A 16,616-nucleotide genomic window follows, 5' to 3' on the forward strand; every position below is an offset into this window, starting at 1 on the left:
TACGACGAAATGAAGGAAACTATCGGTGAGCCTCCCATGTCAAAACTTCTGGCCAAGGGATCAAACTCTTCGTCCGCAGAGGAGAAGAGTCTGTACGCTGAACAGCGGGGCGGAGTCAACCAGAATCAGAGCAACAAATGGACTCCTATTGGTTCAAACTCCGGAACTTCTTCCTCCTCTTTATCCAAATCGCAGAGCCGCTCAGGTTCGTCCAATCAGAGCAGCCACGGCACTAGCCAGCGCAGCGGTGCTAACAGCCAGCGACACGAGCGCGAATTCAGTAGCAAAAAGTCCAGCAAACATGAGCACAAGAGCTCCACGAACTCGAGCGGACACTCGCGCTCGCTAACGGCCGAGCAACACGGCAAGGAGCGATTTCACTCCAAATCACCCAGAGACCGCGAGGCCAACTGGGACTCGCCGTCCAGAGTGCACTCCTCTACGTCCTCCTCGTCCTCTGCGTCGTCCGCCTTTCCCAGTGGGCAGCACTCGGGTCAGGCTTTTCCTCCGTCACTCATGTCCAAACCGAGCTCCATGCTGCAGAAACCCACCGCTTACGTCAGGCCCATGGACGGCCAGGAGACGGCCGAGCCCAAGACTTCCTCGTCCTCGTCCTCCTCTTCCTCCTCGGAGTCGTATGGAGGCCAGTCACATGGCAGCAACGTAGGGGAGATGAAGGCCAATGGCAAGGCGTCTCTCACCAAGCTCAAGATTCCGGCTCCTGTAGAGGTGAGATCATGTTTATATCATCTCATATAGAGCACGAATCTCATCATGTGTGATTAATAAGTAGACATTAATCCCTGTAGAGATTCTAATGGTGTACAAATTGTGTGTGTGTGTGTGTGTGTGTGTGTGTGTGTGTGTGTGTGTGTGTGTGTGTGTGTGTGTGTGCGTGGCAAAAATATCTCAATTTTTCTAAGCAAAATGTCATAATACATACACAAAATATATACATAAAGAATACAGTCTGATCTTCTACAGTCTGATCATTCTAAAATTAATCCAGAGAACGGTGTATTTGTGAGAGTTGTGGATTTGTGTGAGGTTGTGAGATGCTGATCAGTTTGATGTTACTGTAACAGGGAGCTCTGACGGGAGATGTGAGCTGTGTGGATGAGATTTTAAAGGTGTGTTCAGTGTTTATTATTAATGATACTTTATTATATGTGGTATTACTCTATATTAATAAAGTATTGATTGTTCTCTCTCTCTCGCTCTCTCTCCCGCTCTCTCTCGCTTTCTCTCTCTGTCTCTCACATATACACACACACACACACACACACACACATCTTTTATTTTCTTTCAGGAAATGACCCAGTCATGGCCTCCTCCACTCACAGCCATACACACACCCTGCAAGACTGAGCCTTCAAAGTTTCCATTCCCAACAAAGGTCAGATTATTACATATATTACACTAAACACAATTCACTTTTACTCAACCACTATCTTCACCTCTTTTACCTCTATACCAGACATATACTACCCATATACCTCCTATTAACTCTTATACCACCCTATACCACCCATATACCTCCTAATATCTCTTATACCACCCCATACCACCCATATACCTCCTAATATCTCTTATACCACCCTATACCACCCATATACCTCCTATTAACTCTTATACCACCCCTATACCACCCATATACCTCCTAATATCTCTTATACCACCCCATACCACCCATATACCTCCTAATAACTCTTATACCACCCCTATACCACCCATATACCTCCCTATTAACTCTTATACCACCCATATACCACCCATATACCTCCTAATATCTCTTATACCACCCCATACCACCCATATACCTCCTAATAACTCTTATACCACCCCTATACCACCCATATACCTCCTATTAACTCTTATACCACCCTATACCACCCATATACCTCCTAATATCTCTTATACCACCCCATACCACCCATATACCTCCTAATAACTCTTATACCACCCTATACCACCCATATACCTCCTATTAACTCTTATACCACCCTATACCACCCATATACCTCCTAATATCTCTTATACCACCCCATACCACCCATATACCTTCCTAATAACTCTTATACCACCCATATACCTCCTAATATCTCTTATACCACCCTATACCACCCATATACCTCCTAATAACTCTTATACCACCCTATACCACCCATATACCTCCTATTAACTCTTATACCACCCTATACAACCCATATACCTCACTAATATCTCTTATACCACCCCTATACCACCTATATACCTCCTAATAACTCTTATACCACCCCATACCACCCATATACCTCCTAATATCTCTTATACCACCCTATACCACCCATATACCTCCTATTAACTCTTATACCACCCTATACAACCCATATACCTCACTAATATCTCTTATACCACCCTATACCACCTATATACCTCCTAATAACTCTTATACCACCCCATACCACCCATATACCTCTAATAACTCTTATACCACCCCTATACCACCCTATACCACCCTATACCCATATACCTTCCTAATAACTCTTATACCACCCTATACCACCCATATACCTCCTAATATCTCTTATACCACCCTATACCACCATATACCTCCTAATATCTCTTATACCACCCTATACCACCCATATACCTCCTAATAACTCTTATACCACCCATATACCTCCTAATAACTCTTATACCACCCCATACCACCCATATACCTTCCTAATAACTCTTATACCACCCCTATACCACCCATATACCTCCTAATATCTCTTATACCCCTATACCACCCATATACCTCCTAATAACTCTTATACCACCCTATACCCATATACCTCCTAATATCTCTTATACCACCCTATACCACCCATATACCTCCTAATAACTCTTATACCACCCATATACCTCCTAATATCTCTTATACCACTATACCACCCATATACCTCCTAATAACTCTTATACCACCCTATACCACCCATATACCTCCTAATATCTCTTATACCACCCCTATACCACCCATATACCTCCTAATAACTCTTATACCACCCCTATACCACCCATATACCTCCTAATAACTCTTATACCACCCCATACCACCCATATACCTTCCTAATAACTCTTATACCACCCTATACCACCCATATACCTCCTAATAACTCTTATACCACCCCTATACCACCCATATACCTCCTAATATCTCTTATACCACCCCATACCACCCATATACCTTCCTAATAACTCTTATACCCCTATACCCATATACCTCCTAATAACTCTTATACCACCCTATACCACCCATATACCTCCTAATAACTCTTATACCACCCCATACCACCCATATACCTTCCTAATAACTCTTATACCACCCTATACCCATATACCTCCTAATAACTCTTATACCACTATACCACCCATATACCTCCTAATATCTCTTATACCACCCCTATACCACCCATATACCTCCTAATAACTCTTATACCACCCTATACCACCCATATACCTCCCTAATATCTCTTATACCACCCTATACCACCCATATACCTCCTAATAACTCTTATACCACCCCTATACCACCCATATACCTCCTAATATCTCTTATACCACCCTATACCACCCATATACCTCCTAATAACTCTTATACCACCCCATACCACCCATATACCTCCTAATATCTCTTATACCCCATACCACCCATATACCACCCATATACCTCCTAATAACTCTTATACCACCCCATACCACCCATATGCCTCCTAATATCTCTTATACCACCCTATACCACCCATATACCTCCTAATAACTCTTATACCACCCCTATACCACCCATATACCTCCTAATATCTCTTATACCACCCTATACCACCCATATACCTCCTAATAACTCTTATACCACCCCATACCACCCATATACCTCCTAATATCTCTTATACCACCCTATACCACCCTATACCATATATACCTCCTAATAACTCTTATACCACCCTATACCACCCATATACCTCCTAATATCTCTTATACCACCCCTATACCACCCATATACCTCCTAATAACTCTTATACCACCCATATACCTCCTAATAACTCTTATACCACCCCATACCACCCATATACCTTCCTAATAACTCTTATACCACCCTATACCACCCATATACCTCCTAATAACTTTTATACCACCCCTATACCACCCATATGCCTCCTAATATCTCTTATACCACCCCATACCACCCATATACCTCCTAATATCTCTTATACCACCCCTATACCACCCATATACCTCCTAATAACTCTTATACCACCCATATACCTCCCTAATATCTCTTATACCACCCTATACCACCCATATACCTCCTAATAACTCTTATACCACCCCTATACCACCCATATACCTCCCTAATATCTCTTATACCACCCTATACCACCATATACCTCCTATTAACTCTTATACCACCCCTATACCACCCATATACCTCCTAATAACTCTTATACCACCCCTATACCACCCATATACCTCCTAATATCTCTTATACCACCCTATACCACCCATATACCTCCTAATAACTCTTATACCACCCTATACCACCCATATACCTCCTAATAACTCTTATACCACCCCTATACCACCCATATACCTCCTAATAACTCTTATACCACCCATATACCTCCTAATAACTCTTATACCACCCCATACCACCCATATACCTTCCTAATAACTCTTATACCACTATACCACCCATATATACCTCCTAATAACTTTTATACCACCCCTATACCACATATACCTCCTAATATCTCTTATACCACCCCATACCACCCATATACCTTCCTAATAAATCTTATACCACCCTATACCACCCATATACCTCCTAATAACTCTTATACCACCCCTATACCACCCATATACCTCCTAATAACTCTTATACCACCCCATACCACCCATATACCTTCCTAATAACTCTTATACCACCCTATACCACCCATATACCTCCTAATAACTCTTATACCACCCCTATACCACCCATATACCTCCTAATATCTCTTATACCACCCCTATACCACCCATATACCTCCTAATAACTCTTATACCACCCTATACCACCCATATACCTCCTAATATCTCTTATACCACCCTATACCACCATATACCTCCTAATAACTCTTATACCACCCCTATACCACCCATATACCTCCCTAATATCTCTTATACCACCCCTATACCACCCATATACCTCCCTAATAACTCTTATACCACCCCTATACCACCCATATACCTCCTAATATCTCTTATACCACCCCTATACCACCCATATACCTCCTAATAACTCTTATACCACTATACCACCCATATACCTCCTAATATCTCTTATACCACCCCTATACCACCCATATACCTCCTATTAACTCTTATACCACCCCTATACCACCCATATACCTCCCTAATAACTCTTATACCACCCCTATACCACCCATATACCTCCCTAATATCTCTTATACCACCCCTATACCACCCATATACCTCCCTAATAACTCTTATACCCCTATACCACCATATACCTCCTAATATCTCTTATACCACCCCATACCACCCATATACCTCCTAATAACTCTTATACCACCCCTATACCACCCATATACCTCCCTAATAACTCTTATACCACCCATATACCTCCCTAATAACTCTTATACCACCCCCATACCACCCATATACCTTCCTAATAACTCTTATACCACCCCTATACCACCCATATACCTCCCTAATAACTTTTATACCACCCCTATACCACCCATATACCTCCCTAATATCTCTTATACCACCCCATACCACCCATATACCTTCCTAATAACTCTTATACCACCCCTATACCACCCATATACCTCCTAATAACTCTTATACCACCTATACCACCCATATACCTCCTAATAACTCTTATACCACCCCATACCACCCATATACCTTCCTAATAACTCTTATACCACCCCTATACCACCCATATACCTCCTAATATCTCTTATACCACCCCTATACCACCCATATACCTCTAATAACTCTTATACCACCCTATACCACCCATATACCTCCTAATATCTCTTATACCACCCCTATACCACCCATATACCTCCTAATAACTCTTATACCACCTATACCACCCATATACCTCCTATTAACTCTTATACCACCCCTATACCACCCATATACCTCCTAATATCTCTTATACCACCCATATACCTCCTAATAACTCTTATACCACCCCTATACCACCCATATACCTCCTAATATCTCTTATACCACCCTATACCACCCCTATACCACCCTATACCTTTTATACCCTTATTACACCCTTATACCACCCCTATACCTTTTATACCCTTATACCACCCCTATACCTCTTATACCCCTATACCACCCCTATACCTCTTATACCCTTATACCACCCCCATACCTTTTATACCCTTATTACACACTTATACCACCACTATACCGCTTATACTCTTATACCACCCCTATACCTCTTATACCCCTATACCACCCCATACCTTTTATACCCTTATTACACCCTTATACCACCCCTATACCTCTTATACCCTTATACCACCCCTATACCTCTTATACCCCTATACCACCCCATACCTTTTACACCCCTGTACCACCCCTATACCTCTTATACCCTTATACCACCCCTATACCTTTTATACCCCTGTACCACCCCTATACCTCTTATACCTCTTATACCCCTATACCCATTATGACCTGTGAGTCAGTGTTGAATCAGAGTGTACACTTAGACAGTGTGTAATGGTTGTTAACTCGAGGCTCTGATGATGTAGAAGAGCTGGAAGATGTTTATAATGTGATAATGTGTGTATCGAACACGTCTGCTGTTGCTGCTGTTCCTGAGTGTTGAGAGTGCTGTGTTTGTGTTACAGGATGGCCAGCACACAGGCTTTGGAGGACTCAGTAAGTGTTTTATAAATATATATAACTGTGAGTTACTGTATCTATAATTATTTCATTTAGACCTTCAGACAGAGTTTATATTCATACAGTGTCAAAGGGAAAATGTTAAATATTTACTGTAATTAAACCTTTATTATTGTTCTTTTGATGCTGTAAATGACCTCTGTCTCCTCCTCACTCTCAGAAAAAAGCAGCTCAGGAAAAGGCTCATCTGCCGTGCAGCAGGCCAAGGCATGTGACGGAGACCAGGCCAAGTGAGTTCCACCTTCTGTTCAATAGTTTAGTTAAATTTCTAATGAGACATTTTCAGTGGAAGACTTCTCCTGTCTCTGTGTCTGTGTTCCAGCATGCTTCAAGATGATCTCAAACTCAGTAGCAGTGAAGACAGTGATGCAGATCAGGAGTCTGCTAAAAGAAACATTTCAGCCAGGTACTGAAGAAAGAACCTCAAAGACCCTGGTTTCTACTTGTTACATTAAGTTTAACGTCACAGTCTAGCACAGAGAGGATCAACCAGAGCTTTCTTCTACCAGAGCTTTCTTCTACCAGAGCTTTCTTCTGTCTGCTCAGAGTCTGAACAGAAGTTAATGCTTGTGGTTTAGTGGATGCTTACATCTTCTCTATCTCTCACCAGGTACTGCATGTAGAGGAGATACAGGCAAGATACCAGCGAGATACAAACGAGATACAGAGGAGGTGTAGAGGAGATACAAATAAGATAGAGGTGGTGCAGAGGAGATGTAGGAGATACAAACAAGGTACAGAGGAGGTGTAGAGGTGATACAGTGGAGGTGTAGAGGAGATACAGTGGAGGTGTAGAGGAGATACAGTGGAGGTGTAGAGGAGATACAGAGGAGGTGTAGAGGAGATACAGTGGAGGTGTAGAGGAGATACAGTGGAGGTGTAGAGGAGATACAGTGGAGGTGTAGAGGAGATACAGAGGAGATACAGAGGAGGTGTAGAGGAGATACAGAGGAGGTGTAGAGGAGATACAGAGGAGGTGAAGAGGAGATACAGAGGAGGTGAAGAGGAGATACAGAGGAGTTTTTAATAGAAACTCTTGCATGGTTTGATTGGAGCAAATTTGACTCAATCAGAATTTGTCTGTAATCTTCTGAACTGATCTGAAGCACAGAGCACACAGTTTTAAGGTTTTTTTTCTTTTAAGAGAGATTTTAATATTTCTGTATGTATATGTGCAGTGCACCAACCTGTGTGTGTGTGTGTGTGTGTGTGTGTGTGTGTGTGTGTGTGTGTGTGTGTGTCGTTGTTAATAACAGTAATAATAACAGTGAAGTAGCAGAGAGAGAGGACTCCAGTAGCCACAGTGGCTCAGAAACCAGCTCTGAATCTGAAAGTGAGAGTGAAAGCAGCTCTACAGACAGCGAAGCTAATGAGCCACCTCGTGCTGCCTCACCTGAGGTACACACTTCTACACACACCCTGACCACTGCCACATAATCAGCATCCAGCATACTCGGCCTAGACAAGCACGCTGTGGACCTGCAGCTACACATTTCACTCAACAATTTATCTTCTCACATTATTTCAGCTTCATAATTATTTAAATGTATAAATCCTACAGTCTGTACAGAAATGTGATAAAATAACAGTCTACAAAGAGTCACAACACCTCCTTTATTATTTATTATTATTTTATTATAATAATAATTATTATTATTATTACATTAGCAGTTGTATAGAGAGATAATGATGATCTAACTTTACTGTCGTTCTGCTTGTTATTGTATATGATGATATTGTAGCTCCATATGTCTGGATTCAAGCAGGATGAACAAAAGGAATCTCGGGTTGTGACAGTCCGTGTGATCTGATTTCTAAAAGCGATAACTGTTGTGTGTTCCAGCGAGAACAGCCCCCGGCTAATAAGTGGCAGCTGGACAACTGGCTTTCCAAGATGGAGGACAGAGAGAGCAGCGCAGCTCGGGGTTACAGCGGCAGCCAGGGGCCCAAAGACGCCGCTCCTGCACCGGGCCGGGACCAGAGGGCCACTCAGAAGGGCTCTGAGAGCAGCCGGGGAAAGCAAAAGTCTCCGGCTCAGAGCGCCGAGGGGCCGAGTGCCAGCCAGAGACGCTTGTTAGGTAAAAAGCAGCCCAAAAAGTCAGAGAAGCCGCCTGTGGTGGAGGAGCCGAAAGGCAGCCTGAAGGTTGAGAGCGAGTCTCGGGCAGAGACGCCTCAGCACCGCGCCCGAGCGCCCAACAAGGGTCCACGCAAACCCGCTGCGAAGAAAGAACCCAAGAAAGAAGTGCGAGCTCCTCCGGAAAAACGCAAATCCAAGCCTCAGGGCAAACAGAAGTCACGCGAGTTTGTAGAAACCGAGCCGTCATCATCTTCGGACTCAGACGAGGAAGAGGAGGAGAGCGCGCCGTCTTCCTCACACACTCCAAAGTACGCCCCCCATGTTTTCTCTCCCATGGAGGAGAAAGACCTTCTCTCACCGCTTAGCGAGTCTGACGAGAAACTCATGGCTCCCAGGCAGCTGCTCGTCTCGATCCAGCTGAGTCTGCTGAGCCGAGTGCCAGGCCGCGTTTATAAAGACACCGAGGTGAAGGTGGAGAGAGACTCGGCCAGCGAAGGGAAGGAGTTCCAGAAGCAGCCGGGGGAAAGTAAAGCCAGTAAAGGCAAGAGGAAACATAAGGTAAGAGTTTTGTGTGTTTGTGAATCGACTTAAACTGGCAAAGAGACGTATGAATTTAGTACATCATAAAAGTCAGTCTCCTTCCTAATGAGCGTTCCCATGAACAAACTGAGGAACGGTACAGCATGTTGTAGTGTTCCAGCTGCTGCAGAACTCTCACATCTCACAGGAGAACGAGGATCAGGACTTAGGAAGAGAGAAATGATGAATAAATAATGTTTCATTTAAGTAAGAATTCATATGATAATCTGACTAAAGAACATTTGGGGTAAATACACGAATAAACATATGACAACATTGAATATTTATTTGAAATATTATGTTCAAATGACTCGAGTTGTTGTTGTTGTGTCTGTAGAACGATGATAACCTCAAACCAGACAACAAGAAGTCCAGGATGGAAGAGAAGTCCTCGCACCATAAACCCAATAAAGAGTAAGTGTTAAACCACACCACACATTTTTACTAGTTTACGTGTCCAGCAGACCGACAGGACAGAATGTATTGGGGTGTGTGTGTGTGTGTGTGTGTGTGTGTGTGTGTGTGTGTGTGTGTGTGTGTGTGTGTGTGTGTGTGTGTGTGTAGTCTTAATTGACACTGTCAAGACATTTAACTCTCATTTTTTAGCTGGTCTGAATTTTACATTGCTCCTCTGGATCTTCTTGAACATGAGTTTAGAGTGTGTATGAAAACTTGTGCCCTGTTGCAGGTTGTCGAAGCGTGTGATGGATAAGGATAAAGATCCCGTCCCGTCTCCCTCCCTGACTCTCCAGCGCACTCCCAAGTCAGAGCACCAGGGGCGCAAACGCACGGCCAGTCAGTCGTCCAGCTCACTGCCCATCAGCTCCACCAACACCTCCACCGCCAACTCCTCCACCACCACCACCACCACCACTACCACCACTAACACCACTAATACCAGCAGCAGCAACAAGGACGTCCCTAAGAGCAACTCCAGCTCAAAACACCGCAAGGGCGAGGACAAACAAAACCGCAGTAGAGACACCAAGGTAGGTGTGCGCGCGCGCGTGTGTGTGTGTGTGTCTCTGTCTCTGTCTCTGTCTCTGTCTCTGTCTCCATGTCTGTCTGTGTTTGTTTTTTTTAGTTTTTGTTTCTCCTCATGAGCAAATACCATGCTGGTGTGTGTGTGTGTGTGTGTGATGTCTCCACTCTCTTCTCCTCTGTCCTCCTCCTTTTATATAAACCCTCACACATATCACATGTTTGGAGTAAACACAAATAAGATCTCACTCTGTTTCCATGTTTTGTTTGTTTGTCTGGTTTTTGTTTGGGGCTGATACTCTGGAACGCTTCTCCATCGGAATTCCAGAAATTACACATGGAGTTTTTTATTGTGACAGATTTTAGTTTCAGAAATGTATTGAAAAAAGATCAGGTCCTTCAGGAGACTGGTGGATTTTCCATCTTTGAAACAGCTCAGATTTCAGAACTGAGTTTTTTAGCTTGAATAAGTGTAATTGCTTCAGTTTGTGCTGCCATGCTGTTACATGTTCTTTAGAAATGAACGATGATGATGATGATGAAGAATCATGCCTGTGTCTCCTCTCCAGGATAAAAGCAGTAAAGTGGAGAATCAGCTGGCTGTGCCTCCTCTCTCCTCAGACAGTTCCAAGAGATCCAAGCTGCACTTTGAGGATCGGTAAGAAGAATCATCTCTGCTCTGCTTGTGGTTACTGTGACTGTGGTGCTGATCGGATCCGATCCGGAATTCACCCTGAACCTGAACCTTTTCCCTGCTCACAAAATTTATTTTTAAACTCTGATTCTTACACACACAATTTACGAGCTGATGTGGGAAAACACGAGGAACTGACGTGATCTCACTTCATCGATGTGAATCGGTACTGAAGTAAACAGTGTTCATGTGGAGTTTTGTGTTTTTTAGGGCTCATTCAGCTGATCATTACCTCCAAGAAGCTAAGAAGCTGAAGCACAATGCCGATGCTCTGGTGAGGACGTGTTGTGTTTATTCTAGTGCTTTGTCTAATACACCTTAAATCAGGAATAAGACACTAAAGGACAAACTGTTAGAGGACAAAAAGAGACAGTGGACAGGATGGTGTGGTGTGTCCTGTTACAGGGGTTTATTCCTCCTACACTACTGCACTTTGCCCATGTTCACACTGTAAACAGAGGCATTATGTTAAACATTATGGTAGAAGTTAGTACCTGTTTGTTCTCCTGGCTGGTCCTGCATGGTTCCGTCTCTCTGTTGAATCTGTTTTTATGTTTTTTCTCATATTTTTATCACACCAGCACACTGATAAATTCCCTGTCCATGCAACCCCAAAGCACTGACACTGTAGACTCAAAAACAAATACATTTACAAATCTTTTAAGGAAAGTAAAGCAAGTCAGTAATTACAGCACATTGTAACAGACTGTCTGTGTAGTGCTTACTGTGTTAGATGTTACCATAGAAACCAGAACTCTGACCCGACGTGGTGTTATAGGAAATGAATCGACTCGTCTGAACTGAGACCTTCTGTGACTCTGATGTGCTTTATGACTACAGCTTTATTTCTCATTAATCTCATGGTGAAACAGGGCCGAATGTAATCGTGCTGCTTTTGTTCTATTTCAAGTTTATCTCTCCTGTAACGCATTGTGTTTTCTCCCCTCTCTCCTACAGATGGACAGATTCGAGAAAGCGGTGTATTACCTGGACGCCGTGGTCTCCTTCATTGAGTGTGGGAATGCGTTGGAGAAAAGTGCACAGGAAGCCAAGTCCCCTTTCCCCATGTATGCTGAAACTGTGGAACTCATTAAGTATGTACTCTTGGAGAACTTCAGACTTCTCATCTGTTCTTGTGTGTTTTTGATCACAGTTCCACATGTGGCCTCTGGGTGTCACTATAACCCCATGTCACCCTCTTCATTTTTATTGTGAAGTTATTTCAGTCTTGTTATTTGTGTGTGTGTGTGTGTGTGTGTGTGTGTGTGTGTGTGTGTGTGTGTGTGTGTGTGTGTGTGTGTGTGTGTGTGTGTGTGCGTGTGTGCGTGTGTGATTTGTAGGTACACTATGAAGTTAAAGAGCTATATGGCACCAGACGCTACCTCAGCAGACAAAAGGCTGGCGGTGTTGTGGTACGTTATCATGACACCACACACCATAAACACACACACAGATACCCCCGCAGAGATACCCTATAGAGATACCCCAAAGCCTGGGATTCAAATAACTTTATATTTTTGATCATGTAAATGAAACTCTGATGTATAATTTGCAGCTTTATATAAAACGAGTCACAGTAGTTCTTTTGTCTTGTATCATCAGGTTATTTTCTGTTATGTAAAGTGTAGGAGCACTTGGTTAAATATACAGTATAATATATATAAAGCTTCTTCACTTGCAATTCTTTCACCATTTGTACTAAAATCATGCTGAAGTGAGTAAAGAAGCGTGAGCCGAGGCCAGACTGGACTTCTCTCTCACCTGATTAAACCTGTTTGTGTTTTATTTTTTAATAAAGAAAAATCAGTATAGTCTCGTCTCATCTCATCTCATCTCATGTAGCATCTTTTCTGTTGTTTAATATTCAGTACACTTTCTGAGAGATCAGATTTCTGTGTACAGTTAGAGCAAATAAAAGCCTCTGATCTTCACGTGCATGACTCCTGAAGGAGATACCATACCTCTGCTCTGAAACCTGTCATTTTATGTCATATTCTCTCTCTCTCTCTCTCTCTCTCTCTCTCTCTCTCTCTCTCTCTCTCTCTCTAGTTTGAGATGTCAGTCTCTCCTCTACCTGAGGCTGTTTAAACTGAGGAAGGAAAGTGCACTGAAATACTCCAAGACACTCACTGAGCATCTGAAGGTAAATTTATTAGCGCTGCTCTGAATACAGCTGCAAGATGAAGCGCACGCACACACACATGCACGTACACACACGCGCACGGCTTTAACATACACCATATATGGATTATTTACATTCATTAAATTATTATTTTATTATAATTTCAGAATTCGTTGAGTAATACTCAGGCGGCGTCTCCTGGGATTGGAAAGTAAGATTTTGTTATTATTTCACTCGTTGTTGAGTCGTCAGTATTTCTACATTTTAAAAGTCTCTAGTTTTAATCCTCCTCATTAAAATCGCTGATCTGATTGTTTTTTGTTCAGTGAATCTGTATGTATCTCCAAACACTTTTAGCTGTTCATCATTAAAGCATTTCAATGTGATGTCACATCCTGTTTGTTTCTGAAGTAAACGTACGGAACAGAATCCGAAATAAGACGTTATTTTACGAGATGTTTAATGCGTTAACTCCGACTGTGTCAGAAGTGTCGTTTCTGACCACTTTCTGTTCCCGTCCTCCAGTAAAGCGGTCGGAATGCCGTCTCCGGTCTCGCCCAAAGTGTCTCCAGGCAGTGCAGGAAGTTATTCCTCCAGCAGCTCCTCGAGTCAGAGTGGCAGTTCCTCCGTCACCATCCCTCAGCGCATCCACCAGATGGCTGCCAGCTACGTGCAGGTCACCTCCAACTTCCTGTACGCCACAGAGGTGTGGGAGCAGGCCGAGCAGCTGTCCCGCGAGCAGAGAGGTAGGACAGGGGTATCAGAGTTCTCCTCCAAAATGATTATGGTGCTGAATCAGTCCAGAACCAGATCATTTTTCAGGATTTATCAGTCTAGTGATTAAATCTTATTAGTGCTGAGTCAAATGAACTCAAATTAAAAGATCAATATTACAGTCATAATGACATTTTTACATATTCATTTATATTAAAACAAACATAAAAACATTTATTTACTTATGGTTGGTGGGTGAATCTAACAAATAATTAGGCTACTTTAAAGCTGGATTTTACGGATACCGAGAGCAAGGTTGGATCTCACTCACCGATAACCAGTTATTCACCCGATAGTTTTTAAAATCGATACTGCATTAAAAAACTAATAAACATAACAGTCCATATAAAATAGTACTGAACTTTATCACAATAAAAAACAGAACCAAATCATGAAAAAGTGCTAAAGGAAATAAATATTAAATAATTATAAATAAAAATAATAATATAGTGCAGCACACGGTCTCACTTGGCACGTGGCATCAGTGATTCGCCACTAGAGGCCGCTCTCGTAAAAACAGTGGACTGGAAGCTGGAAAAACACTTTTATTTTTTTTTTAGCTGGAAGCCGATAGTTCCAGCGATCAACTATCAGTGCTTCTACCTCTAAAATGTCCCTTAGTTATTAATAGTTTTGAAACCAAACTTTATTATTAGATAAGATTTGAGTAATTTATATATATTTAAAATAAAAATTTCTAAATATGTCTGGCATTGTTCAGAGGGCCGTTTACACGTGGCTGTAGTTTGGGGACCTCTGGTATAGAGTTATAAAGACCTGAAGAATCACATCAACCCCTCTCTCTCTCTCTCTCTCTCTCTCTCTCTCTCTCTCTCTCTCTCAGAGTTCTTCACTGAGCTGGATAAAGCAATGGGCCCGCTGATCTTTAACACCAGCAGCATGACTGAACTGGTCCACTACACACGGCAAGGTCTCCACTGGCTCCGGCTCGACGCCAAGCTCGTCTCATAACACTCTCCCAGTCCTCCCCCTCGTTCCTTTCTCTCGTCCCCGTCTTGCCTTACTCGCATTTATTTAATCTGCCTCAGACATATCTGTGACACTGTGTCCATACTCAACACCAGCTTGCCAAAAAAGCAAACAAACTGAGCAAAGCACCAGTGAGCGCTGCTTGGATAGCCCCGCCCCCTTTCTGCTCCCGGCGAGCGTCTCGTCATGCTGGAAAACTAAACGAGAAAAGCCATCTTTGTTTTTTTGTTTTGTTTTGTTTTTTTATCTTGACAGCTGTGAACAACACTTTATATTCTCTCTCTCTTTCTTTTTTATTTTTCCTTTTGTTTTGGAACCAGCGTAACCTCCCTTTAACCAAAGGTGCTTTAAATACTAAGGGTTTGTTCTTCTCTCTCTTGTTGTGCCTTGTGTGTGATATACGGCAAACGTGTTCGTGCACACGACTGTTGTGGAACCGGGTGGATTAGTTAAACAGGAAGTGTGTGTGTGATGCGGCATAGTGTGTGGTGGGGGGTAGGGGTCAGTGTGTGTGTGTGTGTGGTGGGGTGCAGCATGTGTGACCTAAGGGTGTGTGTGTGTGTGTGTGTGTGTGTGTGAGACCGGGGGTGGGGGCTGTTGATTGGAACGCTAATCACTTAATCCACAAAGTGAACGTGCCACCAGACGGGAGATGGACACGGCGTGGCCACGCACTGCACCGCACCACCGAGAGAAACATCATTACATGCACAAAACATTGTCCGTCTACACACACACACACACACACACACACACACACACTGAGTGTAAAGCATTCTCCAGGGAGACGTCTTCATCCAAACACCTGAAACATCACAAGTTTAACACTCAACTCCTCCTCCACCTGCTCCTCCCCATCCCCCACTCTACTCCTCTACCTCTTCCCCTTTCCCACTCCAATCTTCTATACTTCCTCCTCTTCTTCCTTCTCCCCCTTTTTTTCTTTTTTTTTTAACAATAGAAATCTGTATTCAGACGTGTTTTTTTTTTTTTATCACTTTTAGATTTTTAGAAGTATCTGTTAATTCTGCAGCGTTCTTCTTCTTCTTCTGCTCTTCTTAAGCACATGAATATTTTATTACTGCCACGTCTCTTCTCAGCCTGATCTCTCGCTCCATATATCCTTATATATTTTATTTAGATACAGAAAGTTGTCTGGCGTTTTTCGCTCACAGAATAGCGCTCTTCTCCTTCACCTTGAGTACAGGGTTGTATTATGGGATGTATATGAAATTGCCATATTTAAGTATTTAATATCAGTCTTGGGATTTTCTTTATAGCATCATAGTGGATCATTTATTATAAGAAATCATTTAACAGGAGAAAAGGAGATGCAGAAGGAATATATTTATTACACATGTACTTTATATTTATAGTTTCTACACACAGTACAGTACACAGTGTGTGTGTGTGTGTGTGTGTGTGTGTGTGTGTGTGTG

The 16,616-nt window shown here is 42.7% G+C and overlaps 1 protein-coding gene across 5 annotated transcripts in view; it reads left to right on the forward strand.

Moving 5' to 3' along the window:
• Window positions 1-15,552, forward strand: part of aff4 (AF4/FMR2 family, member 4) — a 31,624-nt gene extending 16,072 nt beyond the window's left edge. For all 5 annotated transcript variants that reach the window (XM_046867556.1, XM_046867557.1, XM_046867560.1 and 2 more), the window contains 18 exons: window positions 1-729; window positions 1,086-1,130; window positions 1,310-1,396; window positions 6,906-6,936; window positions 7,121-7,190; window positions 7,283-7,366; window positions 8,217-8,358; window positions 8,804-9,595; window positions 9,954-10,030; window positions 10,305-10,605; window positions 11,167-11,255; window positions 11,502-11,565; window positions 12,249-12,385; window positions 12,632-12,703; window positions 13,341-13,434; window positions 13,581-13,624; window positions 13,939-14,159; window positions 15,032-15,552. The exon at window positions 1-729 is cut by the window's left edge. In XM_046867556.1, coding sequence (XP_046723512.1) covers window positions 1-729; window positions 1,086-1,130; window positions 1,310-1,396; window positions 6,906-6,936; window positions 7,121-7,190; window positions 7,283-7,366; window positions 8,217-8,358; window positions 8,804-9,595; window positions 9,954-10,030; window positions 10,305-10,605; window positions 11,167-11,255; window positions 11,502-11,565; window positions 12,249-12,385; window positions 12,632-12,703; window positions 13,341-13,434; window positions 13,581-13,624; window positions 13,939-14,159; window positions 15,032-15,159 — 3,207 coding nt within the window. In that variant the 3' untranslated portion in view covers window positions 15,160-15,552. The remainder of the gene's footprint in view (window positions 730-1,085; window positions 1,131-1,309; window positions 1,397-6,905; window positions 6,937-7,120; window positions 7,191-7,282; window positions 7,367-8,216; window positions 8,359-8,803; window positions 9,596-9,953; window positions 10,031-10,304; window positions 10,606-11,166; window positions 11,256-11,501; window positions 11,566-12,248; window positions 12,386-12,631; window positions 12,704-13,340; window positions 13,435-13,580; window positions 13,625-13,938; window positions 14,160-15,031) is intronic.
• The last annotated feature ends 1,064 nt before the right edge of the window (window positions 15,553-16,616 follow it).

Source organism: Silurus meridionalis, chromosome 15, assembly GCF_014805685.1.
Source record: "Silurus meridionalis isolate SWU-2019-XX chromosome 15, ASM1480568v1, whole genome shotgun sequence".
Classification (NCBI taxonomy): Eukaryota; Metazoa; Chordata; class Actinopteri; order Siluriformes; family Siluridae; genus Silurus; species Silurus meridionalis.